Source organism: Pipistrellus kuhlii, unplaced genomic scaffold, assembly GCF_014108245.1.
Source record: "Pipistrellus kuhlii isolate mPipKuh1 unplaced genomic scaffold, mPipKuh1.p scaffold_m20_p_16, whole genome shotgun sequence".
In the NCBI taxonomy this organism is placed as follows: Eukaryota; Metazoa; Chordata; class Mammalia; order Chiroptera; family Vespertilionidae; genus Pipistrellus; species Pipistrellus kuhlii.
The window spans coordinates 6,328,500-6,355,739 of NW_023425471.1; the positions used below are offsets into that span (position 1 = coordinate 6,328,500).

At 43.1% G+C, this 27,240-nt stretch overlaps 1 protein-coding gene across 6 annotated transcripts in view; it reads right to left on the reverse strand.

Annotated features, from left to right (window-relative positions):
• Positions 1 to 25,254, reverse strand: part of BCLAF3 (BCLAF1 and THRAP3 family member 3) — a 55,018-nt gene extending 29,764 nt beyond the window's left edge. For 3 of the 6 annotated variants that reach the window (XM_045582316.1, XM_045582315.1, XM_045582319.1), the window contains exons 1-3: positions 13,914 to 13,985; positions 8,777 to 9,328; positions 7,506 to 8,156 (exon numbers count right to left, since the gene is read on the reverse strand). In XM_045582316.1, coding sequence (XP_045438272.1) covers positions 7,506 to 8,156; positions 8,777 to 9,328; positions 13,914 to 13,954 — 1,244 coding nt within the window. In that variant the 5' untranslated portion in view covers positions 13,955 to 13,985. Of the gene's footprint in view, positions 1 to 7,505; positions 8,157 to 8,776; positions 9,329 to 13,913; positions 13,992 to 24,873 lie in introns of those variants that run through there. The other 3 variants (XM_045582318.1, XM_045582317.1, XM_045582314.1) reach the window with 3 other exon arrangements.
• Between the last annotated feature and the right edge of the window lie 1,986 nt (positions 25,255 to 27,240).

A 27,240-nucleotide genomic window follows, 5' to 3' on the forward strand; every position in this document is an offset into this window, starting at 1 on the left:
TGGGGGGCATGCAGGAGGCAGCTGATTAAAGATTTTTCTCTCATTATTGATGTTTCTATCTCTCCCCTCCCTTCCTCTCTGAAATCAATAAAACGTGTTTTGTTTTGTTTTTAATTTCCCTCCTCTAACAAGATGGTTTTAAGTGCCTATTTTTAACTTATCCGAGGAAAGGCTACCATCTGACTTTCTGTACTCCCTGCTTTCAGATCAGCACTGTTGAGACAACTCCCCGCCAAGGCAGAACATGGAGAAGTGACTATACAGCAGGTTGATGCCACTGCCGTGGATTCCTTGATTCATTAAAAAGATGTTCATGAGCCGAAACAGGTTTGGCTCAGCGGTAGAGCTTCGGCCTGCGGACTGAAAGGTCCCAGGTTCGATTCCAGTCAAGGGCATGTACGTTGGTTGCGGGCACATCCCCGTAGGGGGTGTGCAAGAGGTGGCTGGTCGATGTTTCTCTCTCATTGACGTTTCTAGCTCTCTCTCTCTCTCCCTTTCTCTCTGTAAAAAAATCAATAAAATATATATTTTTTAAAAAGATGTTCATGAGAAGGCCTATTTCCCTTCTTTTCTAATTTGCTCCAAGCTTCCTATTGTGTATCTGATAACTAGCTAAGAGGCATTTAGTGATAAGAGCTAGAAGCTAGAATGGCCCTGTAACATGTAACAACCTTCACTAACAAAACCTATAAATGCTCTGTTTAAAGGGTCTTTATGGTACAAAAAGCCTGCCATACCAGGGAATAACATAGCTTTTAAAAATATTTTATAGACGAAAAATAAGACATTTAAATACAACTATAAGAATATATCCATAAGAGGGAATCAATTGTTAAGTTTTTATTATAGCCTCAGTTTCTCCCAAGAGGAAACAAGTTGATAAATGCTTTCAGTAATTATTAAAATTTACATGTAATTTATTATTCCTGGCATAACTCTTATACCCACTCTATGCCCGACCCTCAATACATAGGAGTAATGTGGTATGCAGTGAAGCTATATTTAATTCCTCAAATATTAGTGTTTCAACTTGCTATCGGTTAAAAAATGTATCCCAGGGTTACTCCACTGCAAGATTATTAATAAAAAAATGTTAAAATAATTACTTTCTAGAAAATATCCATGAAAATAATATAACATAAAATTTTAGATTTTTATTTTATTTTTTAAATATATTTTATTGATTTTTGTACAGAGAGGAAGGGAGAGAGATAGAGAGATAGAAACATCGATGAGAGAGAGTCATCGATCAGCTGCCTCTTGCACACCCCCTACTGGGGATATGCCCGCAACCAAGGTACATGCCCTTGACCAGAATCGAACCCGGGACCCTTCAGTCCCCAAGCCGACACTCTATCCATTGAGCCAAACCAGTCCCGGCAAATTTTAGTTTTTTAAAGACAATTATGTTTTTGCTGTATTAGAAACCTTCTTGAGACTTGAGAATAAAAAATGTTCTAGCTATTTACATTTATAAATTTAATCACCTTAGTTCACATTTTCCTTTTTACTATTTCCTGTGACATTATTGATGAGCAATTTAATAATTTCAGGAAATATCCCTAAGACAAGTAGCTAAACTTAAAAGACCAAATATTCACTGAGATGAATTTTAGACAGTTAAAAAACTAAAATATAGCACTAGCTGGTGTGGCTTAATTAGAGCATTGTCCCATGCACTGAAAAGGTTGCGGGTTTGGTTCTTGGTCAGGGCACATATCCAGGTTCGTGAATTAAAAAAAAAAAATTAAATATAGCCAAATATCTGTATTTTAAACTGGTCTGATTACATCTCAACCCCTCCCCATTTTTTCTGTTTAATGATATTTTCCCTTATGTTCTGAGTGTTATACATAATAAATAAAAAAACATAAAAAGCTACATTAAACCTTAATTTCCTCTTATATACAACTAAGATTCATTAAAAAACAAAAAACACCACTGCATGGCAAAACAACAGTAATAAAAATAAAAATAAAAATCCTGCCCTGGCTGGGTTGCTCAATGGATAGAGCACTGGCCTGTGGACTACAGGGTTCCAGGTTCTATTCCCAGTCAGGGCACAGGCCTGGGTTGAAGGCTTAATCCCCAGTAGGGAGTGTGCAGGAGGCAAGTGATCGATGATTCTCTCTCATCATTGATGTTTCTCTCTCTCCCTCTCCCTTCCTCTCTAAAATCAATAAAAATATAAACAAACAAACAAAAATGCTGCCCTTTAGAAGCTTGTAATAGGTAACAAAATCCATAAAACACATAAGGTTTTCTTTTCTTAGTTTTCTCCCAAATATAATTAACATTTTGTACATAAATTCATAAAGCACTTTCCCAACTATTAATTCATAAATAATTATTAATTCGCTCCTGTCTTCTGAAGAACACATTTAGAATTTTGGGGATTGAGAGAAAAAGAGTTAGGGAGACTGCTACAGCCTTAATTGTGCATCTCATTATTTGTTTCACAGAAGTCCCCTCACTGGCCTTGCCAACTCCAATGTCCTCCACGCCTCCTCAGAGGTGCTCCCCTGGCAGCAGAGCTGAGCCACCTGTCCTCTCCGATCAGCTAATCCTGTCAAATCAGGCTGGTGCGTGGGGGTCCTGCCTTCACAGCCTCCTGTACCTCCACAGTCCCTGCGTGTGGTTTCTGCCTTTGTTAATCTATAAACATGAAATGTCCTTCATCTTGTCATCACGTGTCTAAAACACACCTAAACCTTCAAAGCCTAGCTTTGTGTCAACTCCTGAAAGTCTTCCCTAAGTCTCCCAGCTGGTAATCACTGGAGTGGGACACCACGTCATACATCACTCACTACGCCAAGGTATTACCAACAGCGTCCTATTGTCTGTGAGACCAGAGGAGAAGAAGCCTAATCTTAGGCCCATCTAGTCCCAGGGTACCCTGATAGGCTGTCTCAGACACGGTAGATCATCAAAAGACACCTGCTGAGTGAATAAATGATAAACAGAAAATGATTTAGATAATTTCAAATGAGAGTCTCCGCTTAAAGATTAACAGACTTCCAAATTCTAATGAAGCCAATTTAATTCTGTTTTTTTAACTTTCTTGGCTTACTTTTTATTTTCAAAATTTTACTTAATTTAGAGCAATTTAAAATTTAATTTTTTTATAATATAGAATCTCAAATATACACAAAACTTCAGAGAATGCTATGATGAGCCTGTCAATCCAACTTCAATAGTTACCGGCCAATTGGAGCAGACTCACATAGCCAGGAGGAAATGCGGGTTAATTTGGGCCCAAAAAGGCATGGCCAGTTGGCCTGCCCAATGTCACAGAACTACTCAGTGACCCTCCAGGAGACAAAAACCTATGTACCCCACCCCCAAACAGAATGTTCACCTCCCTATATTAGAACCCTTGAGAACCACTAGGAGAAGCTAGGGTGATAGAAATAAAAGGGAATCTTCTCTCTATTAATTTTTTATTATATATGAAATATTTTAGGGAGGAAAAGCCTTACTTTTTGGTGATAGATAACAGTGAGGTAGCAGGCTTATATATCACACAAATATCTCCACCCACAGCTGCTTCCGCCTCCAGCTGAACAGTGCCTAGCACAGGCAAACTTGAGTGATTAGGTTACCTTCTTTCAGTCCTCGCTATGGCTTTTTACACTGTTCCCCCACCTACAATGAACCCCTTTCCTCAGATCACCAGGGCTCCAACGTCTTCTGAGGCCTATTACCCACCTCACCCCCTTTCAGAATGGGAAAAGATAAGATGGGGGTAGGGAGATCCTCTTTGTTTTCCTTTCATAAGAAATAAAAGGATTCAATTGTGGCTAATATGCTTAGTCCAGTATCAACTTTGCTAGCCAACCTTCCCATCCTAGATATCTAACACCAGCATCAGGGAGGGGAGAGGAGCCTCGGGCCCATCTGCACCAGCTATTCTTCTCCAAAAACAGGCATTCCCTGCTCCTCCCTCCACTTCCTTCCTACCACTGAGCCCAGCATTAAGCCACAACTCTATCTGCCCCAAGACTTCCAGATGTACACAACAGGTTTTTTTTGGGTTCATACTGTGACTCCCTAACTTACGTTCTGAAACATATAATTATGAGACATATATAACTTCTACCTCTGATGATGCAGTTTCTGACAAAGAGGGTCACTAGAATTATGCAGTGATCATTCAAATAAGTATCTATTTACTGCTGCTCTACATACAAACTGGAATCTAGAAAAATTACTAGGTGATAGCCATATGTTTTCAACTAAATGTGTCAATACTTGACCAAGGCTATGAAAACAAGTCACAAAATGAACCATCTTAATCTTTCCCAAGAAAGTGGATAAACGCTCTAGATTTTAACCAACATACTTCTCCCCCCACTCTAGGAGCAGTTTAATATTTGTAAGTAGAGGAAAATCTAATGTATAGTAATAGTTGAGAACATGACTCTACTGAGGTTGGCATTAACTACTTTTGTTTTATGGATACTTCATTAGTCCATACATAATTCAATCCAACCCCACAAAACTCTTCCACAACTCATTAGCCAATAAATAATTACAACAAAAAAAGTTTGTTGAGCATTATGCTTTAGCAGACTGAAAAGATGCATATAGTTATTAAGTTATTCATTCTTCAGCTTTTTTAATAGAAAGGATTTTTAGTGGAAGATTTTTATTATATAAGCCATCTTTCAGGTTCTTGTCAGGTAATTCAAACATGCTGACAGGCCCCACTGTTAGGCCATGAAATTTCACAAAATTATAGTTTATAAATTCACAAATACCTGGGTTACAGGTTCTAAACTTGCCCCAGGTTGGGTCACATGTGAGAGGCAACCAATAGATGAGACACACTGATGTTTCTCTCTCCTCCCTCTCTCTCTCCCTGTCTCCCTACTCCCTTCCACTCTCTCTAAAAATCAATGGGAAAAATATCTTCACTCTTTGGATGAGGATTAAAAAACAAACAAAAAGCGCTACAGCCAATTTTTCTCTTTTAAGTATAAAATACTTCATTATTAAATGTGGGGGTATCATTACTTTTATAAAAGGATTCAAGACATTTTATGTTTTGATTATATGTAATTTTACATCAAAAGAAAAAAACTATAAACAAAAATTAAATAGTGAAGTATTTAAAAGGGAGTATACTGATATTTGCAATTCATTTGAAATGCATCAAAAAATAAGATGGAACAACAGATGAATAGATATGTGATTATAAAAGTAGAGCAAAATATCAATTGTAGACTCTAGGTGGTGGGTATATAGGTGTTCAATGTATAATTCTTTCAACTTTTCTGTGTATCTGAACATTTTCATGATATAATGTTGGAAAGAAAAAGAGCTTAACATCTCTAAATTTGATGTTTATAGCAGCCTTTGTGTTCTTAAAATGAAGAATAGAAAATATAATAGCACACAATACCTTAAGGTAGGGGTGTCGAACTCAATCAGAGAAGGGGCCAAAATCTAAAATCCAGCCTAAATCGCGGGCCGAATGGTTTACTGAACAGTCATAAACTGTCATTGTCATTGTGATGGAAACGCAGCGGAGTGCAGTGATGACAGCGCGGTGCGGGCCACATTGCAAGGCCTGGCGTGACGGATTTGGCCCGAGGGCCTTGTGTTTGACACATGTGCCTTAAGGCATATTATATGAAATAGAATATAAAATTATTAATACACTAGAGGCCCAGTGCATGACATTCGTGCACTGGGGGTCCCTCAGCACAGTCTGCACCCTCTCGCAGTCCGGGACCCTGAGGGGTCCTTAGCGCTGCCTCAGAGGCGGAGAGGTTTCTGCCACCCCCAATGCACTCGCCATCCATGGAACGGCTTCTGGCTGAGCGGTGCTCCCCCTCTAGGAGCGCAATGACCACCAGGGGGCAGCTCCTGCATTGAGCGCCTGCTCCCTGATGGTCAGTGCGCATCATAGGGACCAGTCATTCAGCCATTGGGTCGATTTGCATATTAGGGCTTTATTATATAAGAGGATTAATATGACAATCACATAAAATATACATAGAAAATAATTAGAGGAATTGTACTAAAAAAAAAAAAGAGGAATTGTACTAAAATATTAATAAAATTGTCCTAGGATTATGGATTATTTTCCCATCTGTATGTGTCTTTCTGTAATTGTACTTGTATATGTTTTCTACGCACATATAAATATACATATGTATATTTTGCAAGTGCAAAAACAAATGAGGGAGAGGGACTGCCATGCCTAACTTTAAGAAAAAGAACAAAATAGTTTTTGTAAAAAAAAAAAAAAAGGGGGGGGGGGTGTGACTTTGGATTTACTTAATTCCCTGTCACATCTTAAGCTTGGATTTTGTTTCCTCTTGTTTTTTATTCAAATAGATATGTCAACTCTGAAACTAAAATGTACCAAATCAATGTGGTCTATCACTTTTGTTTTTTTGTTTTTATTGGTTTCAGAGAGGAAGAGATAGGAAGAGAGAAACAGAAACACCCATGATGGGAGAGAATCAATGATCAGCTGCCTCCTGCATGCCCTCCACTGGGGACCAAGCCCATAATCCCCAGCACACCTTGACCGCAATCGAACCTACCAGGAATCAAACTGTGACCCACAGATGATGCCCAATCACTGAGCCATCACTTATTTTTTATTCAAAAACAGATATATGAGTCAACGGTGAACATAAATGCACCAAATCAACATGGTCCATCACTTTTATCCACATACTGGTGGTGTATTAAAGTAATGAACAGACTTAACTGAAATAGCCAAATGCAGTGCCTTATTCTCAGAATTCATAAAGAGAAGTAATGTTCATAATGCAAGAAAGCATGCAAACCGCTTTAGTAGAATATAACCTATTACAGCAGTAGTCTATTTTTTAAATCATTAGAGCTAAACCAAATATGTTATAAATAGGCCTCTTTCTAGACTCTAGCCTAATTCCCTATACCTAGGAGAACCTAGCAGGTTGAGTGAGCCCCAGTCTTTTTGAGATGGCATCAAGAACCACGCTAAGTCACCAGCTTCTTTGAGTCACAAGGGATTGCACAGATTTGAGACCCAGGCACTCTGACTTAAACAAGTCGCTTCATATCGCATGGCCTCACTCTCAGGCTCTATAAAATCAGGGCCTTCAAAGGTCCCTTCCAGGTAAAAATTCTCTGAATTTCAGGCAATAGGGAAAATAGGCTCTGAGAAACTGAGCAAGGAACAGGTCTCCTTGAACTCCACCCAGCTTATCCTTGAATACAGAGAACCTAGAAGCATAATTACATGCAAATTAATGAAGAACAACTCCATAGGATGCTCTGCCCCAAAAAAGCATCTGAAGATACAACGTGGAAACAAGCAAACGTATCAGCTCATATTACTAATCATGAGATTCATCCTCATTAAAGGGCTTTAAAAAAAAAAGTCTAGGCAATTCCTCCTCCTTAATGGACTCTAAACACACTAATTTCATTTTCAAAGCTTCTAATAAAGCTGGCAAAATAGATATTAAATATAATAAAAAAAAAAAACACCAAGATAATACCTGGGTGTATTTACTGTTTTCTTCACATCTATTTTAACTATAAGTGATTTTGATTTCTTCCGAAGACTAGCAGATGAATGTTTCGTTTCATCAAATTGGTTACTGGAAGAGTTCTTCTGTCTTTTGCCATCCCTTCCTCTGTTCTTTTTCCTCTTCCGTTTGCCATTATAGGGTCTCAAAATAACATTGCTTTTATCTGAGTCAGTAGAGGGAGTATAGTCATTCTTAAATGGTTCAGAAGCTTCTTGGACTTGCCCATCTTCAGTCTCTCTGTCTCTTCTAGCATTAACATAGCTGGGGTGTATTTTTGCCAGGCCAATTTGAGAAAGGCATTTTCTGTCTTTCTCCTTAGAGAATTTCTCAGTTCGTCCATCAGAAAAGCCCTGGTCCTCATCTGAGGTCTTATGATGTTCGTGGTGATAGTCCCTGGTTACTGAACTGGCCTCTGGGGGCTTCCTGTGGGCATGTTGATGAGCTCTATGTGCTCGGTGTTGAAGGTGCCACGGCTCTTTCTTTTGTTGGTAAGGTGAAGGATTATGCCTGGATCTCCGGTGTGAGTTTCTAGAAGTGTCATTGTTTTCAAACCTCTTCTCGCCTAAAGATCTTTCGGGTGCCTGTCTATATTTTCTGCAATCGCGATCTTCAAGATACCTGTGGTGACATAAAGCAATTTATACTTCGCACTACAGAGAAGAAAGCAAGAACTTCTATCTGTGGAGTATTGGGTAGCATGGCTTTAAATGGAGAATGCAATGGCAAGGTTACCCTCTAATCCTTCATGCCAACTCACAGAGGCTCAAGCTAGTTAGAGAGGGAATACCATTTCATTTTTAAACTAAAAAAATAAACTAGTAGCCCTGCGCACGTGTGCCAGTAGGTCGCTGCTGCCCTCCTGTAGCCCCCCCTCCACTTCATAGCTTGCTGCCCTGCCCCCTCCAGTAGATCTCAGCCTCCCGCTTGCTTGCCCTGTACTGTAGCTATCCACTGCCCCACCCTCCTGCAGATCGGTGATCCGTTTGTTATGCAATTGGTCGTTAAGTATGAGGCTTAACGGATCATTAGCATGTTCCTCTTTTATTATATAGGATGTTCTAGCTATCCACATGATTTATTCTAAAAAGAAATATTTTACTACTACCTGTAGACAGCTACATTGCAATGCTTTTGATCTTTTCAGACAAAAGCTTTTCAAGGTGGTTGTCTTCAACTATAAACACACCTTTTTACTTGAGGCTTTGTACCAAATTACCCAGGTTTCATTTATCCTGTACCTTGTCTGAAAAGCGCTCCGTTTCTCAAAATCTTCCAAGCCTCTTCTAAGTGACTGACAATGTTTTTCATCTTGCATCCTCTGGTGACTCGACTCATCTTCATGCCACTTGTCTTCCAATCTCAAAGAATCTGCCATTGACCTCTGCGATGATTGCCCTCCTTTTCCACTTCTAACTCTGTGCTCAGAAGGAGGATACCCTCCTTGCATTTTCTCAGGATAACCCCAGCCATACTCTTGGTAGTGTACATCTTCTGAGTATCTGGACGGATACTGAGATCTGCTACTGTCTCTTCTTCTTGGTGAATATGCTTGGTAAAGTTTATTAGAATAAAAATCGTCTGGTGAGCTTCTTCTTGCGTCTGGAGAAGGGGCTCTCTGTTCATAACATCGGTAATGTGCATCTTCACGAGAAGGAAGCCTTGGTTTACTCTGGACGTGTTTCTTGTGGCTCATTCTGATCCACAGATCCTTCCTATGGTCGGAGCAATAAGGCTCATTAGAACATATTTGCTTGGAGTGTTCAGAATTTCTAGGTATCAGTGATAAAGATCTATGTAAACACAAACAAAAGTTCAGTTCATTTAAAGACAATAAATTAAGTTTGTCTTAACATAACTTGCCAAAATTTGTTTTCCACTGTTTCTTCAACTCAAATTAAATTCATGAATTTGCTCTAGCTGCATTCTAAATTGCCCATGCGGGGGTCAGATTATACTTACCCCAATTCAACAAACATACTCTTTCCATCTGAACGAATGTATCCCACGGCATATTAAAATGGGCTGAGCACACCCTCCCGCTGGATTAGCTATGCAGCAGGATCCATTTTTGGAAGATTGCTGACAGCAAAGGTCTGTCAAAAGGACTGGTCAGCAAAGCTTGCGTCAGGTTCAATGGGCAGTTAGGAGAAAAGCAGAAGTATGCCCTGGCTGGGTTGCAGCACCTGTGGGTTCCAGACAGGCACAAAGCCAGGTTGCAGGCTCAATCCACTCTCAGGGCAAGTATGGGAGGCAACCAATTGATGTTCCTCTCTCACATCAGTTTCTTTTTTTTTTTTCTTTTTTAAATATATTTTATTGATTTTGTACAGAGAGGAAGGGAGAGAGATAGAGAGTTAGAAACATCGATGAGAGAGAGTCATTGATCAGCTGCCTCTTGCACACCCCCTACTGGGGATATGCCCGCAACCAAGGTACATGTCCTTGACCGGAATCGAACCCGGGACCTTTCAGTCCCCAAGCCGACGCTCTATCCATTGAGCCAAACCAGTTTCGGCTCTCACATCAGTTTCTAACTCTTTCTCACTCCGTTCCTCTCTCTCTCTCAAATCAATAAGAACATATCCTTGGGCGAGGATTAAAAAAAGAAAAAGAAAAAAATCAATAAAATATATTTTAAAAAAAGCAAGCAAGAAAGAAAGAAAGAAAGAGAAAAAGGCAGGAGGGCTGGATTCATACAAATAAATATGTAGTAGAATCTGGCAAACGAAACAGCCTCTGAAATTAAAGAGTTTGATGCCACATAAACTCAAACTCAGACCCAAAACCGACCCCACAGTTTCTCCAATTGACTACCCTCTCTAATAAGTCTGTATTAAGGAGCAGAAACTACATACTTAAACGGTGTGTGGAGGTGCGGGAAGAAGAGGGTCTTAAGACTTGCATCTCATGCTTGGTTCCTCCATAAATATTAGATATAGGTAGGTTGCTTTTTTCTCCCAGATCTATTCCCTTACACATAAAAGACGTGCTGCTGAAACACAGCTTGTAACTTCGGTGAATGTGTGCTTTCATGCTGCTATCACGCTCCCCAGGGACAGCAGCACAGCCTTTCTGTAACGCCCTTTTCTAACACCCAGCATTGCCAACGCCCAGCCTTTCACTCCCACTGTCGAGGAAGACGTCCGTATCCAGAGAAGCCAGCCAACCCGAGTCACCTGGACTTCAGGATGAGAGAGAGGAGCACCACTATCTGGAGGACAATGAAGTTCAATGTTGCACCTGGGGCTGTTTCCTCCCATCTGACCTGTGCCGACTCCCCATCTCCTCCCTGAGGGTTTAATTATCTTCTAACCCTTGCAGTTTTCGTCATCACTCCATCTTCAGATGCTGCCTCAGAGTTGAAAAACAAAAAACATGAATAAAACTCTTTCTAAGCAGCAGCTGCCAGGCTGGGAGTGGCCAGGCCCGGAGCAGCCGGGTATTGTGCGGCCAGGCCCGGAGCAGCGGCTGCCAGGCTGGGAGTGGCCAGGCCCAGAGCAGCCAGGTCTTGTGCGGCCAGGCCCGGAGCAGCGGCATCCAGGCTGGGAGCGGCCAGGCCTGGAGCGGCCAGGCCCGGAGCAGCTGGGCCCAGAGCAGCCGGGTCGGGTGCGGCCAGGCCCGGAGCAGCAGCTGCCAGGCTGGGAGTGGCCAGGCCCAGAGCAGCAGCTGCCAGGCTGGGAGCGGCCAAGCCCGGAGCAGCGGCTGCCAGGCTGGAAGCAGCCAGGCCCAGAGCAGCCGGGGCGGGTGCGGCCAGGCCCGGAGCAGCAGCAGCCAAGTCCAGAGCAACTAGGTTGGGAGCGGCAGTGACCAGACCCAGAGCAGCTGGTTGTGGAACGAACCAGAGCAACAGAGGCCAGGCCCGGAACAGCTCGCTCCTCGCCTGCCCCTGCCCCACGGCTGCCTCTCAGACATGGCTAGAAACTTTTGGAGGAACTTGAGGGTCTGCTGAATCAAGTGATGAAGGCTTAGATCTGGATGTGTTGAGTTAGTATAGGGCTGGGGTGTTGATCTGTGAGTGCCTTGGGTGGGGCCTGGATGAGGCTGGTTGACCTATTTGGAAATGTCTTTTGTGTGAAGTGTATCTTTGGGCATGTTTAGGTATTATTGCTATGAGAAAATGCTAAGTAACTGATTTACTATCTGAAAAGGGATTTACTATCGGGGAAAGGGAGGGAGGAAGAGACTGAACATAAACTGTGCACCTATGGATGAGGACAATGGGGGATGGGGAGGGGGCGGAGGGTGGGGTGGGAACCTGGTGGAGGGGGGAAGAAATGAGGAACCTTTGTAATAATATGAACAACAAAGATTGATTAAAAAAACAAAAACAAAAAAAAACTCTTTCTACTTGGTGACCTGTCTGTGTGCTCCCTACACGGAAGGAGGCAGGTTTGGTTTTCTCATGCACATACTGGGATTATATACTGGAGTCAGCAGTATCTCCCTCTAAAATCACCAAGCTACATGGACCGGCAGGTTGCTGTATAGCTGAAGCAGAAGCTCTGTCATCAGCTGGCTGCACTCATCAGCACAGGAAGAAGCAACTGGAGCCTCTGAGGACTTCCTGGAAGATTTCATTTCTTCCACCGCTAGGGAGAAGAGCTGGCAGCCAGGAGCTGAGGTCTTGAATTGGGACAAAGTAGTCCATCTCTTACTTTAAGCCGTGCTTCCCACTGAATACACATTGACTTTTTTTTTTTTTCCACTTCAGGATTTTATTGAATAGAGCCCCTTTCTTCCGGAGGAGACTGCTGGACTGGTTGCTAACATTTTCAGTTCTCCTAAAGGGAACAGAAGGCACCCAAGGAGTCTATTGGGAGACAATCTTCTATGGGTCTCTCCCGTTCTGCACACCTCGTGAGCAGAGGCACTGCCAGCTTTCATTCTAAGACAAACAGCCGGGGAAGATGGAGCCAGGGAGGCTGTGGGGCAGAGGGCTGATGTGTTTGCTATCCAGGATCATAAGATAATGTCTCCTCCAAGGCCAAAGCCCCTCATGGGACTTAGGTTCCTCGGCTATGCCTTCACCCCACTGCTTTGTTCTGCAGCGCCCAAGCTCAGGGGGTGGAGGGTGAGGGGAACACAGGAGCAGGGAGCTCAGGCTGCCTGCTGTACTCTGAGTTGTAAAGGCCTTTGCGTCTGCTCGAGGAGGGTCTTGTGACAGCTGATGTGCCAGCTTGCAAGTGGGGGGAAATACTGGACTCCTTACTGTTTTTCAAAGCCCTGAGAAGGAACCCAGGAATCAGGCACTAAGCTTGGCAGGCTCTTTTGTGGCCCCTCACCAGTGCCTACCACAAAAGGGCAACACCAAATGACCTCTGTGATGCCCTCCAAGTTAAAATCATTCGCTTCTTTACGTCCCCCCACCCGTTTTTGAAGGTCCTTCCCACTACAATTTAGTCCTGTGACGTCGAAATTGAAATTGTTGAAGAAATGATTGATTAGTCACTGTAGAACCACCATGAGGCAAGCACACTGCCAAGTCGCATTACCATGAAAAACCTCGGCCTGCCTTTGGTGTATGTAATCATGGCCCTTCTTATGAGTCCCGGAATGTACTAGTCACTTTCATAGCTCTGTGCCTTTGCTCATGTGTCCCCCTTAACTGAAATACTTTTCTTCTCTCTTTCTGCCTTTAGAAATTTTACTCATCCTTAAGTGACTGAAATCTTATCTCTTCTTCAAAGACTTCCTCAGTATCCCCCTTTCCCCTGCACCAAGGCAGAATTATTTCCTCTCTGTGGATCCAGAGTGCTCTGTCTCAGTCAGTAGCAGCACGCTTTCCCCACAGTCCCATAGCTGACTATGGCGCCAATCTTCCCAGCCAGCCGTGTGCTTGCTGAGGAGCTGTAAGGTACTGCATTTGCTTGTGTAGCCCCAGAAATGGCCTGTAGCAGGTAAACACTAAATATTAGTTGAACCATTGCAATCTAATTATGTATGCGTTTGATAGTACCTACCAGGGAAGAGGAGAGTGAACTACTATTGCGTTATTCAAAATTCTATTATTCTGCCATGAAGAAGAAATAGGCAACTCCCAATTTTCTAACTCCCAATGTCTTCCAACATATTGATTACGAAAAAAATAAATAAAATACACAACCGTAAAGTTCTAAACCACTCTCAAAGATGTTTCTCACTCTCCATTACTGTGGTCACTGCCTTTCTTTTTGTTATGGATGAATTCTAGCTGCCAACCATACTTAAAGAAAGCTGTCAGCTCTTAGAAATACAATCTCTGTCACTGTAAAGCACCTATTGTGATTACCTAGGTCCCAAAAGCTTATTAACATAGGTTCTTAATCATCCTGGTGAATGTGAAAGTCAAAGTACATCTCAAATCCAAGCTTGCCCTGCTAAACTAAAACTGCTCACCGATGGGTCCACTTGGGGGATCTAGAGCGTGACCGTCCCATCCTGTGCCATGTGAGCCACTATCCACTTTATACACTGCAAGGAAACACAGTATTAGCAAGTTTGTAGAAAGAGCCTGCAATCTGTTCTAAAAACAGGGAGGGTCCCAGGTTCAATTCCGGTCAACAGCACGTACCTTGGCTGCAGGCACATCTCCAGTAGGGGGCGTGCAAGAGGCAGCTGATCGATGACTCTCTCTCATGGATGTTTCTAACTATCTCTCTCCCTTCCTCTCTGTAAAAAATCAATAATATATATATATATATATATTTTTTTTTTAAGTGAATGATACCAGGGGGAAAAAGTATTTAATCCCTCTCTGCCTCAGTTTCTTCATCTGTAAAATGAGGATGATAATAACAGGACCCACCTTATCAAAATTTTGTGAGGAAAAAAATGAAATAAATCAGGAGTGAGCAAACATTTTCAGCAAAGGGCCAGATAGTAACTATTTTAGGCTTTGCAGGCCATATACAATCTCCATGCATCTTATTCTTCTATTTTAAATCCTTTAAAAGTATAAAAACTGCCCTAGCTGGTTTGGCTTAGTGGATAAACTGAAGGGTCCTGAGTTTGATTCCAGTCAAGGGCACATATCTCTGTTGCAGACTTGATCCCCAAGCCTAGTGGGGGGGGGGGGGGAGGCATGCAGGAGGCAAACAACTGATGTATCTATCTCACATCAATGTTTCTCTCTCATTATCTCTCCCCTTCCACTCTGTCTAAACATCAATGAAAAAATATGCTCGGGTGAGGATTAAAAAATATATACATAAGAATGGCAAATATATACTCTGTCACTGTAAAGCACCTATTGTGATTAACCAGGAATGGTATATATATGACATTCTTAACTCAACCCCCCCCCCTACACACACACACACACACACACACACAGAGGCCCCAGATACCAAATGTGTATATATAGTTTGATGATCCCTGAGTTGACTCTTGAAAAGAGCTTAGAATAGTGCCTGGCACACAGCAACTGCCAAGTAAGTGTTCCAAAAAGAGGAAAAAATTACCTAGAATTCCTCTCTGGGCACAACCATTACTAACCTCCTGTCCTTCACAATTACATAAAGACTTCATACAATCACAGTTAAAATGTTTAAGAATACTTGATGATATTCCTGTTTTTTAAATTGTCGAATAAGAATTACAATGTTCAATTATAATAATTAAGCCCTAGCTGGTTTTGCTCAGTGGATAGAGCGTTGGACTGTGGACTGAAGGGATTAGCTGGGGACATGCCTAGGTTGCTGGCTCGATCTCCAGTAGGGGGCGTGCAGGTGGCAGCCTATCAATGATTCTCATCACTGATGTTTCTCTCTCTCTCTCCCTTTCCCTTCCTCTCTGAAATTAATAAAGAAAATTAAAAAAAAATTATAATATTCAATTGCTACCTAACTTCCACCAGATAAATATATCAAAACTTAATTAAGCATGATTAACATTTAGTTTGCTTCTGAATTTTTGGTAAAATATGTCAAATAAGTACATTTTAAGACACAAACTTGACTTTTAAAAATATACTTCAGTCTAGTCCTGGCCGGTGGCTTAGTTGATTAGAGCATCGTCCCATACACCAAAGGGTTATTGGTTCAATTCCTGGTCAGGGCACATACTTAGGTTGTACGTTCAATCCTGGTGATGGAACATATGAGAGGCTACATTTCTGTGCTTCTCTCTCCCTTCCTCTCTCTCTAAAAAAATTAATTAATATGTCCTTAGGTAAGGGATACACAGACACACACACACACACACACACACACACACACACACACACACTGAGTGACCAGATTATTATGATCTCTGAATGCATAATAATCTGGCCACTCAGTGTGTGGGTGGGTGTGTGTGTGCGCGCGCGCATGCACGCGCATGCACATGTGTACATAGAGGCCTGATGCATGAATTTGTGTATGCATGCATGGGTGGAGTCCAGCCAGCCTGGCCAGGGGGAGGGGACATGAGCGGTTGGCCGGCCAGCCTGCTGGTCGAACTCCTGGTCAAGGGAACAATTTGCATGTTAGCCTTTTATTAGGAGAAAATGTTTACAAGTGAGATTTGCTGATTACACGATAAAAAGAAGTGCTAGAATATTTTCCTTTGCTAATATTAAAATTAGCTTCGTTGAAATTCAAACTACTCAAAATAGGTGAATTTTATGGCATATAAATTATACCTCAAAGCTATAAAAAAATAAGCTTTGGGTGAGGAAAATGCTCTAAGATTAGATCGGATATTACAAAGATGTTTGCACAGCTCTGCAAACATACTAAAAACATAGTGAAAGAACACTTTAAACCTGTAAATTTCATGTCACTAAAGCTGTTTCTTAAAAAGTTAACTGTGGCCCTAACTGGTTTGGCTCAGTGGATAGTGTGTCAGCCTGCAGACTGAAAGGTCCCAGGTTCGATTCCGGACAAGGGCATGGATAAGAGAGGAGAGTTCATTTAAACCGTAAAGTGTAAGAATGGCTTTTACATTTTTAAAGGATTGTAAAAAAAAAAAAAAATCAAAGAATATGTGATAGAGGCTATCTGCAGCCCACAAAGCCTTAAATATTTATTATTTTAAGTAGTAAATTTATCCTGTACAGAATAAATTTGCTGACCCCTGATTTAAAGTAACTTACTTGTGACTAGCAAAGTTAATGAAAAGAACCAGCTTCAGGAGAGGGCGGGAGGGAGAGAGGGAAAGGGGGAGAGAGAAAGAGAGAGATGGGGAGAGGAAGAAAAGGGGGAAAGGGGAGGGGGAGAGAGGAAAAGAGAGGGGAGGGAGAGAAAGAGGGATAGAAAGAGGGATAGGGAGAGAGGAAGAGGTCAAGAGGGAGAGGGAAAGAGAGAAACAGAGAGAGGGAAGAAGAGGGAGAGAGGGAGCAGGAGAGAGATGAAGGAGAGGGAGAGGGAGAGAGGAAAGGAGGGAAAGAGGGCAAAGGACCTGAATAGACACTCCTTAAAGAGGACATACACATGGCCAATAGATATATGAAAATATGCTCAAGCTCACTAATCATCAATGAAATGCAAATGACAACCGCAATGAGATATCACCCCAGGCCTGTCAGAATGGCTGTGATCAATAAATCAACACACAAGTGCTGGTGAGGATGTAAACTGACACAGCCACTACAGAGAACAGTAAGCGGTTTCCACAAAGAATTAAAATGGAATCGCCTTCCCATTCTTGCTTGACCCCTCACCAACCTGGCTTTCCACTCCACCATGGAGCAAACTGCTTTAGTCAAGATCACTAATGAAACCCATGCTGCTAAATCCAATGGCTATGGCTCCTCCTCCTCCCAGACCTACCAGCAGCAAGTGACAACCTCACCTGCCTCAGAAACATTTCCTCACTTGGATTCCAGAATACTACCCTTTCCTGGTTTTCCTCTGACCTATGAGGATTCCTTCTGTGTCCTTTGCTGGCTTCTCATCTTCCCTGTCACAACTCTGGCCCCTAAATAGGGAAACCAGTCTTCCTGTAAGTACTGACCTCAGTACATGGTCTTCCCGTTGTCTACAATTTCTCCCCCGTCTACACTCTTATGGCTTCAGATGCCATCTATAAACCACCCCCCTATCCTCTGGGCCGCATTCTCACATATCCAACCGCCCACTGGGTGCTGTGAACACGTCCAAGAACAAACTCCTCACCTCCCTCCAAAAGCTGCTCCTCCTACAGCCTCTCACCTCAGTAGGTGACAGCCATATCCTTAGCGTTTTCAACAAAGAGGAAACACAAATGCCCAATCTTACCTAACAATAGAGAAACTTATACACCCACCAATCAGGAGTGAGCATGCAAATTAACCCACACAAGATGGCGGTTAATTTGCATACACAGCTGCCATGGCGACTACGCATATATTCTGCCCCACCCCATCCCCATCTCTCAGTTCTCTGAGCAGCATGGGAAGGCAGGGCCGGAGCGGAAAGAGGCAGCTCTGGGGCGGTGCTGGCAGCCAGGGAAAAGAAGGCCCATTCTCACACAAATCTTCATGCATCTGGCTTCTAGTAAACATAGGAAAATATATACACTCCTACCTAATCAGGAAAATAAAATTAAAACAATAAATACCATTTCATACCTAAGAGATTTGCAAAAATTTTAAAGTGTGATATCCCCATGTGTTTACAAGAAAGTAGAAAAAGTGTTTCTCGAGGGGAATTTCTCCCCAAAAAACCACACAGCAAGAAGAAAGCCTGTAGTCCAAACAGAATAAATATAACCCAAAGCATTTAAGGACATTTTTTAAAAAGCACCTCACCTTGAATCAGCAATTTTAAAAATAAGAGCACAAAATAGACCAAAAAAAAAACAAACAAAAAAAAACCAACAATGAAATGACGGGGAAGGGGGGGAGGGTAAATGAATTAGAGAAAAAAAATGGGAGAAAAATACTAAATTATACAAAAAAAACGAAGAATAAATAATAAGTTGCCAAAGAAAGATTAAATTCAAAATAAAATTTTTAAATATATTTTATTGATTTTTACAGAGAGGAAGAGAGAGGGATCGATGCGAGAGAATCATCTATCAGCTGCCTCCTGCACAGCCCCTACTGGGGATGTGCCCGCAACCAAGGTACATGCCCTTGACCGGAATCGAACCTGGGACCTTTCAGTCCGCAGGCCGACGTTCTATCCACTGAGCCAAACCGGTTTTGGCTCAAATGAAAATTTAATAAGAGACACTGAAGAAAGTCAGGAAAACAACCAAGAAAGTGAAAATAATTTTGCAGGGGAAGACAGAGTAAGTAGTGGAAACAGAAGACAGGTAAAGAAAGAATAATATGTATATTATTATAGTCCCTAAGAAAATCCAACAATAAAACAGAACTAATATTTAAAACTATAATTCAAGAAAACTTCCCGGAAATAAATTTTTAAAAAGACCCGAATTGCCCTGGCTGGGTGGCTCTGCTGGTTGGAGCTTCCTCCCACACACCACACACCAAAAGGTTGTGGGTTCAAATACCAGTCAGGACACATACCTAGGTTTCAGGTTCTATCCTGGTTAGAGCGCTTATGAGGCAACTGATCGTTTCCCTCACATTAATGTCTCTCCTCTCTCTCTCTCCCTGTCTCTCTGAAAAATTAATAAAACATATCCTCAGAAAATGATTTTTTAAAAGACCCAGGCTCACCAGATACTTGGGAAAATTACCCTAAAACAATAAACTCTGAAACATAGCCCAGTAAAAAGTATTTGATTTCAAATATAGTTAAAATACCCCAGACCTCTAAGTAAAAAGAATAAATAACTTACAAATTAAAAACAATTACACCAGCATCGGATATTTCAAAACCAATATACAGCCCAGCCGGCATGGCTCAGTGGTTGAGCGTGGACCTATGAACCAGGTCACGGTTCAATTCCCAGTCAGGACACATGCCCGGGTTATGGACTCGAATCCCAGTGTAGGATATACAGGAGGCAGCTGAGCCATGATTCTCTCTCATCACTGATGTTTCTCTCTCTCTCCCTCTCCCTCTCTCTCTGAAATCAATAAAAATATAATCTAAAAAACAATATACAAAGCAAGACAACAAAGGATCAACATTTAAAAAAATCAAATCAAATAAAATCAATGAAAGTAGATGTGAACCAAGGATTTTATGTCAGCCAAGTTGTCCCTCAAATATCAAGGCTACAGAAAAAAAAAGCTTTCAACTTATATGAAACATAGGCGATTTCCACAGTTACTAACCCTTCCTGACTGAACATCAGCAAAGGTGACAGTGAACATTTAACATATGTAAGGGTACATGTAAGACATTAAAAGACAGAGGCTCTTCCTTTCCGTCTGGATCAGGTATACCAAGAAGGGCGCTTATGAGTACATCCAGGAGCGATGGCGGAAGCAGCAGTCTGATGGAATGCACTTCCTTCTCAGGGGGCGCTGCTGGCGGTACCGCCGGGGTTCTCTGCACAGCACAAGCCCCCTCCCCCCCCCAACCCCCCACCCGGCCCAAAGAGCGCGCAGGCTGGGCTACAAGACGAAGCAAGATTATGTCATACATGGGATTCCTGTGCGCCGTGATGGCCGCAAACGCCCTGTTCCTAAGGGTGTGACCTGCGGCCAGCCTGTCCCTCTCCTGTGAACCAGCTAAGTTTGCTGGAAGCCCACAAGCACAGGGAGACGCGGGCTGACATCTGCGGCCTGGCCTGCCGCAAGAGCCGGGCCTTGGGAAGGGCTGCAAGTTCCACCCCAGGATTGGTGGTTCTCGCCCTGCGGCTTGGAGAAGGCGCAACACTCCCGCTCCGCCGTTACCGCTGATATAAGTAATGTTTGTAAAGTTCTTACCTAATAAACAATTTAGGACAGTCGAAAGAAAGAAAATAAAGAAGAGAAAGAGAAAGAGAAAGAGAAAGAGAAAGAGAAAGAGAAAGAGAAAGAGAAAGAGAAAGAGAAAGAGAAAGAGAAAGAGAAAGAGAAAGAGAAAGAGAAAGAGAAGAGAGAAAAGAAAAGAGAAAAGAAATAAAGGAAAGAAAGTTAGAGATGAAGGTGGGGAACCAATGTAAAATTTTTGCATATTGTGACAGAGTAGAAAAGTTGCAACTAAAAAAATGAGAGAAGAGATAGGAAAAGAGAATAATAGTGAAAGCTCAGTGTTGTGTAGGCAATAGCTGGGTTTAAAGCATACTGAGGGGGGAAACCTGATAAATAAGATATTAAGAGGATAAAAAAAAAAAATCAACATACAGTGTTGGGACAACTGGATATCCTCAAAAGAATAAAGTTCAACCCTACCTCATACCATATAAAAAATTAACTCAAAATGGATCAAAGACCTATATGTAAGAACTAAATCTATAAAACATAAAGGAAAACATAAAGATAAGTCATCTTTGTGCTCTTGGATCAGGTAGTGGCTTCTTAGATATAAAAATAATAAAAACAAAATGGGCATCATCATAATTAAAAATGTTTACACTGTGAAAGATGCTACCAAAGAAAGTAAAAAGACAACCTATAATTCTATAGGTTGCAAATTATATCTGGTAAGGGATTGATCTAGAACATATGAAAACCTTACAATCCATAATAATAAAATCATAATATGCTAATTAGACCAGACATCGTTCCAGATGACCTTCCAGATGAAGCCAGGGCTATGAGGGAAAGCCGGTCCCGGGTGCCTGCTGGTGGCCAGAGGGAAGCTTAGGTCCTGGTGCCAGAGGGAATTCAGTACAGGCAGCCGGGGGAAGGAAGGCCTACTCTTGCATAAATATAATAGAATCAGGGACACTGAAAGGAAGTGGGTGTGGGGGTGCGGGAAGAAACTGGACAAAAATCATACACCTGCCCAAACCGGTTTGGCTCAATGGATAGAGCATCAGCTTGGGGAATGAAGGGACCCGGGTTCGATTCCGGTCAAGGGCATGTACCTTGGTTGCGGGCATATCCCCAGTGGGGGGTGTGCAGGAGGCAGCTGATCGATGACTCTCTCTCATCGATGTTTCTGGCTCTCTATCTCTCTCCCTTCCTCTCTGTACAAAATCAATAAAATATTGAGGTATATATTTTTTAAAAATCATACACCTGTGGACGAGGACAGAGGGGGAGGAGTAATTGCATGGGGTGGGATGGGAACTGGGTGGAGGGGAGCTATAGGGGGAAAAAAGAGGAAAACTGTAATAATCTGAATAAAGAATTATTTTTAAAAAATGACAAGTGCTGGCGAGGATGCGGAGAAAAAGGAACCCTCAGGCACTGCTGGTGGGCATGCAGACTGGTGCAGCCACTGTAGAGAACAATGTGGAGTTTCCTCAAAAAACTGAAAATGGGACTCCCATTTGACCCAGTAATCCCACTCCTAGGAATATATCCCAAGAAACCAGAAACACCCCTCAGAAAGGATATATGCACCCCTATGTTCATAGCAGCACAATTCACCATAGCCAAGATTTGGAAACAGTCTAAATGCCCATCAGCAGATGAATGGAATAAAAAAACTATGGTACACCTACACAATGGAATACTACGCAGCTGTAAAAAAAAGAAGGAACTCTTACCATTTGCAACAGCATGGATGGACCTGGAGAGCATTATGCTAAGTGAAATAAGCCAGTCAGAGGAAGATAAGCATCACACGATCTAAATTATAAGGGGAATCTAATGAACAAAATAAACTCATAAATAAAACAGAACCAGAACCAGAGACCTAGAAGAATGGAACAGACTGATGGATTTAAGGGGAAAGGGGGGATGAGAGGTGGGAGAGGAGAGATTAACCAGGGAACTTCTATTCATATATGCATCACCCATGGACACAGACTATAGAGTGGTGAAGGCCTGGGGGGGTACGGAGTGGAGGGGGTCAATAGGGAAAAACAAATAAAGAGGACATCCATAATACTTTCAACAATAAAGATAAATTTTTAAAAACTGCTGTCTAAATTTGGAAAGCAGTTTTTATACCCTCTAACTGCCTGGACATTCCGTAGCCTGTAGAGCACAAAGACTATGTGTTATCTGTCTTGTTCCCAAGGACTGTGTTTTATTTAGCTCTCTATCTGTCCTCCTCAACTTTATATATTATGCCTTCAATTATTCTCTCCTTCAACACTGTGTAGATTCTTTCATTCGCCTGATTTTATAATTGTGATATAGTTTTTAATATAATCTGGGGCAGCAGTAATAAAACATCAAATTTAAGGAGTGAGGGTGTGGAGACAAAAGATTTCACAAAAATGGCTTTAAAAAAAAAATATATATATATATATATATATATATATATATATATATATATATATATTATTGATTTTTTAGAGAGAGGAAGAGAGAAGGATAGAGAGTTAGAAACATTGATGAGAGAGAAACATCCATCAGCTGCCTCCTGCACACCTCCTACTCGGGATGTGCCTGCAACCAAGGTACATGTCCTTGACCATAATCAAACCTGGGACCTCTCAGTCCGCAGGCCAATGCTCTAGTCACTGAGCCAAACCGGTTAGAGCACAAATAGCTTTTAAATTCAGATATTTGCTTTAAAAAAATCAAGAAGCTTTTGTGCCCTTAAATTTTTACAAGATGACAATAATTTGAAGCTTAAGACAAAGTATGCTTAAATACACTTTTCCATAAATGTCTCATTTGACCATTAAAACCAACCTGCAGAAAAGGTAAGGCAAACGCTCTATAACTTCTAATTCTGAGTTGAGGAAATAGTCCCTTAGAAAAGATAAGTGATTTGTTCAAGGCAATCAGGTAACCACGGAATATAAGGAGGTCCTGATGCCAAATCTCCTCTCACTCTATGCAGCCTTTGCCTCACCTAGGTAACCTTTCTTTACTAAATTATAAATTAGTAAAGGTGGAATAAAAGATGTGAAATTCAAATGCTATCAACAAATAAGAAAGCAAGGGATGTGCCCTGGCCAGTGTGTTCAGTGGTTAGAGTCGGGTTGCTTGTTCAATTCCTGCTCAAGGGTTCCATCCCTGTCTGGGTGGAGGCATGTACTGGAGGCAAGAGATCGATATGACAGAAACACATGGATTTCTCTCTCTCTCTCTCTCTCTCTCTCTCTCTCTCTCTCTCTCTCTCTCTCTCTCCCTCCCTCTCTCTCTCTCTCTCTCTCTCCCTCCCTCCCTCCCTCCCTCCCTCCCTTCCTCCCTCCCTCCCTCTCTCCCTTATTCCCTGCTACTTGTCCAAGCCCTTTAAATGTTGCCTTTTGCCAGGAAGGGGGTGGAAAAAAGTTAAAGATTACTGGTGAGCCGAAACCGGTTTGGCTCAGTGGATAGAGCGTCGGCCTGCGGACTGAAAGGTCCCAGGTTCGATTCCCATCAAGGACATGTACCTTGGTTGCGGGCACATCCCCAGTGGGGGCTGTGCAGGAGGCAGCTGGTTGATGTTTCTGTCTCATCGATGTTTCTAGCTCTCTCTCTCTCTCCCTTCCTCTCTGTAAAATATCAATAAAATATATATATTTTTTAAAAAGATTACTGGTCAAAGTGCAAACCAGCACAAACTTTTCAGAGGGAAACTGAGCAATTCACATTTTTAAAAAAACCACAGTTCTATCACCTAGGAACTTACACTAAGAAAGTAAACTTGGTTAGGCAGACTTTGCATTTATCCAACTGTGTATTTAAGAAGTGAAAAACTGGGAATAACCAACTAAATAAATTACTACCACCATATAAGGGCAAGCTAGGTAGTCAGGGGAAAAAAGGGTTACCAAAGAGATCTCCGCATAGAAAAAGACTGGAGATGCATACCCAGCAGAACCATATCCACGTGGCTATTTTACAGTGTCTCTAATAAGGCGTCCGACGGCTTCCCGGGGTGGGGGTGGGGACAGGCGGGCGTTCAAAAGAAGGTTTTAGTAGCCATTTTAAAACCAAAGGCCCACCAGAACGCATTATGACGCCACCACCATTAAAATAGCATCGTATTGTACCATATCGCACACCGGAACTTCTGTTAGGGACCCATGTTGTGTGGATTTTAGAAACGCCTTTGAAAACTAAAGCACTCAGGAATGCACACCGACACCTTCTCCTTTCGAATCGCAGTTTTTCGTTCGGAACAGCCCGCTTTCAGAAAAAACGCTACGAAGTTTGGCAGACATCCCGCTCCCACAGGTAGTCGTTCCAGGAAGAAACGCACCCCCTAAGGGGCAGCTCGGGAAGATGTGGGCGGTTGAATCGGTTGAATATTCGGGAGGATGTGTTTCTCCCCCTTTTCTCTCCCTTTTCTCGCCCTCCTCCGCCCTCCGCCGCCAGGGACAATCCTGACCACGGGGCCCGCTTTCCCCTTACACCCTAGCGCCCCGGCGGGCAAACCGCGGCTCGCGAGCCACCCGCGGCTCTTTGGCCCCTTGAGTGTGGCTCTTCCACAAAATACCGCGGCCCCGGCGAGTCTGTTTGGAAGAAGAGGCGTTAGAAGAAGTTGAAGTGTAATACCTGTGGCTCTGAGGACTGAGTTTGCCGACCACCGCCCTAGAGAAGCCCAGACGAGCCCATTGTCGGACACGTTGCTGAAAAGCCAAGTTTTAAAAGTCAACGCAGGGGTTGGACAAAGGGGGGCCCCTCTCCTCAGGTCCCTAAGGCAAGGAGTTCGGGGCGCGTCCGAGAAAAGGGCACCGTCCCCGACGCCCCGACACCGCCCCCCACAGCCCCGCGACGACACTCCCGACGGCCTGGCCGAGCCCGCGGGGGCCGAGGCGGCAGGGGCCCGGGTCTCTGAGCCTAGGGCGGCCCCGGCCCAACGGCCTAAGGTGGGGTCAGGGGAGCGGTGCCCCGAGTTCGAGTTCGAGCCGCCGCCCCGCCATCCCCGCCGCCGCCCCTCCCACCGACGGACACGCCCTCCGCGCAGCCCGGAGCCTCCACGCCCTCCGCTCCGCGGAGCCACTCAACTCACCGTCCGTCCCGCCGCAAGGTCCCCGCCGCCGCCACCGCCCCCTCGGGCCTCGCCCCTAACGCGGCATCCACGTCCCACCGCGGCGGCGCCACTGGCGGAGCCGCGAACCCGGAACCACTTCCTTCCGGAACCGCCGCGTTCCACCCTAGCCCCGCCCACTGTCCGCGGCGTGGCGCCGGGGCTCTCGCGACCCCTGCTCTCAACTCTCTCGCGGCCGCGATCTCCCACCCGAGCGCCCGCGGCCAGCGCGCCAGCGCCCCCTGCCGGCCGCTCCCACCACTGCCGCTTCTGTGTCTTCTGCAGCCCCGCCAGCCAGAAAGGACCGCAATGGGCTTTCCAGGTCCAGGAATCATTGGGATTGAAGTTTAGAGACTGGAGTCACCCCGCAGCGAGGGACAGGAGCGTGGGCGCATGGGCCTTCCAGCCTCGTGCAGATGGACGCGCGGGAGGCCCTCCAGCCCCCCGCTTGGCCCTTCCAGAGCCGTCCCACCTGAGCATGCATCTCTGTGGCCTCTCTCCCTACCTGCTCCATCTCCAACCATTCCTAATGGCCTCCAATTAAACTTCTACCCGAAAAAAAATAAAACCTCCCCTCTGGACCTCCCAAATAGGTCAATGGCACCAAATTTGCTTTTACAATTACTGATAAGGTTTCCCAAAGCATTATTTCTGCCTCTGTTTTTATTTAAGTTCTATTATTGAAATTTTCGTTTCCTTGCCTGTGTTCCTCCTTCAATCTCATCCTTTCCATCTCATCCTTTCACTTCCTGATGAATTTCTCTTCTGGTTTACAGAAGACCTACCTTCATCCAAAAGGATGCTAACGTGGTCATAAAATTTTTCTATCTCTTCCATGATTCGTTTTGTGCACTTCATTTTATATATATATATATATATATATATATATATATATATATATATATATATAAACATCTTTGAACATGGTGGTCTTTGATCTTTGTTCAGACTTATTATTGGTTAACAGGCAGCCAAGGATAAGGCCCTTGGCTATCTACTTGTGTGGACAGAAAGATTAAATAGCACAAAGTCATATGAGAGAGGAACAAATTTTCCTTTACCCTTCTAAGTGCATTTCACTAGTCTAACAATAACATCAAATTGATATGAAGCAGAGTAACAAGAGAAAATAACCAAATTTAATTATATACATATGTATGGGAACCCCATATACATGAGAGTCAGAGATAGAAAGGGAAAAATGAGAAGTATGTGGCATTCTGAGATAAGGATGAGGTAAGATACCTTCTGGCTTCAGGGGGGAGGAGGGTCATTCACAAGATAAGTGCAAATGTTTACTAATAAAATGTTTCCCCTCTCTATGGACAGGTTCCCCCCCCACCACCACCAAAAAAAAACCCTATTTCTAGTAATAACTCTTATTAAGGGCAAGGCCCCAAATCTAAATTCTTTAAGGAAGAGGTAAAGGTTTCCCCTAAGCCCGGAGGGTTTCTATTGCCTCCAACTCAAAATAATTCACACGCCAAAGTGGTACATCTTGAGGAGGCGTGTTCTGAAACTCTTTGACCCTTAGCTCTTGGTGAGTATAAGAATAGCACTCGTTGGTGCGTTCTCTCTCTCTTTCTCTCTCTCTCTCTCTCTCTCTCTCTCTCTCTCTCTCTCTCTCTCTCTCTCTCACACACACACACACACATACACACACGCACACGCCTAAGAAAAATGGACTATTATCTGCCCTTCCATGTATTTTATTTTTCTTTGATTTTTCATAAAAAGCTAAATCTGCTACAGAATGCCAAATATGCTTAATATAAGGAATCTGTATTTGTAAGAGGATGTTATGCTAAATAGCAATCCCCAAATCTCAGCAGCTTAAAACAGCAAAGTTTACTTCTCACCAATCCATCATGGGGCGGCTTCGGTTCTTCTGT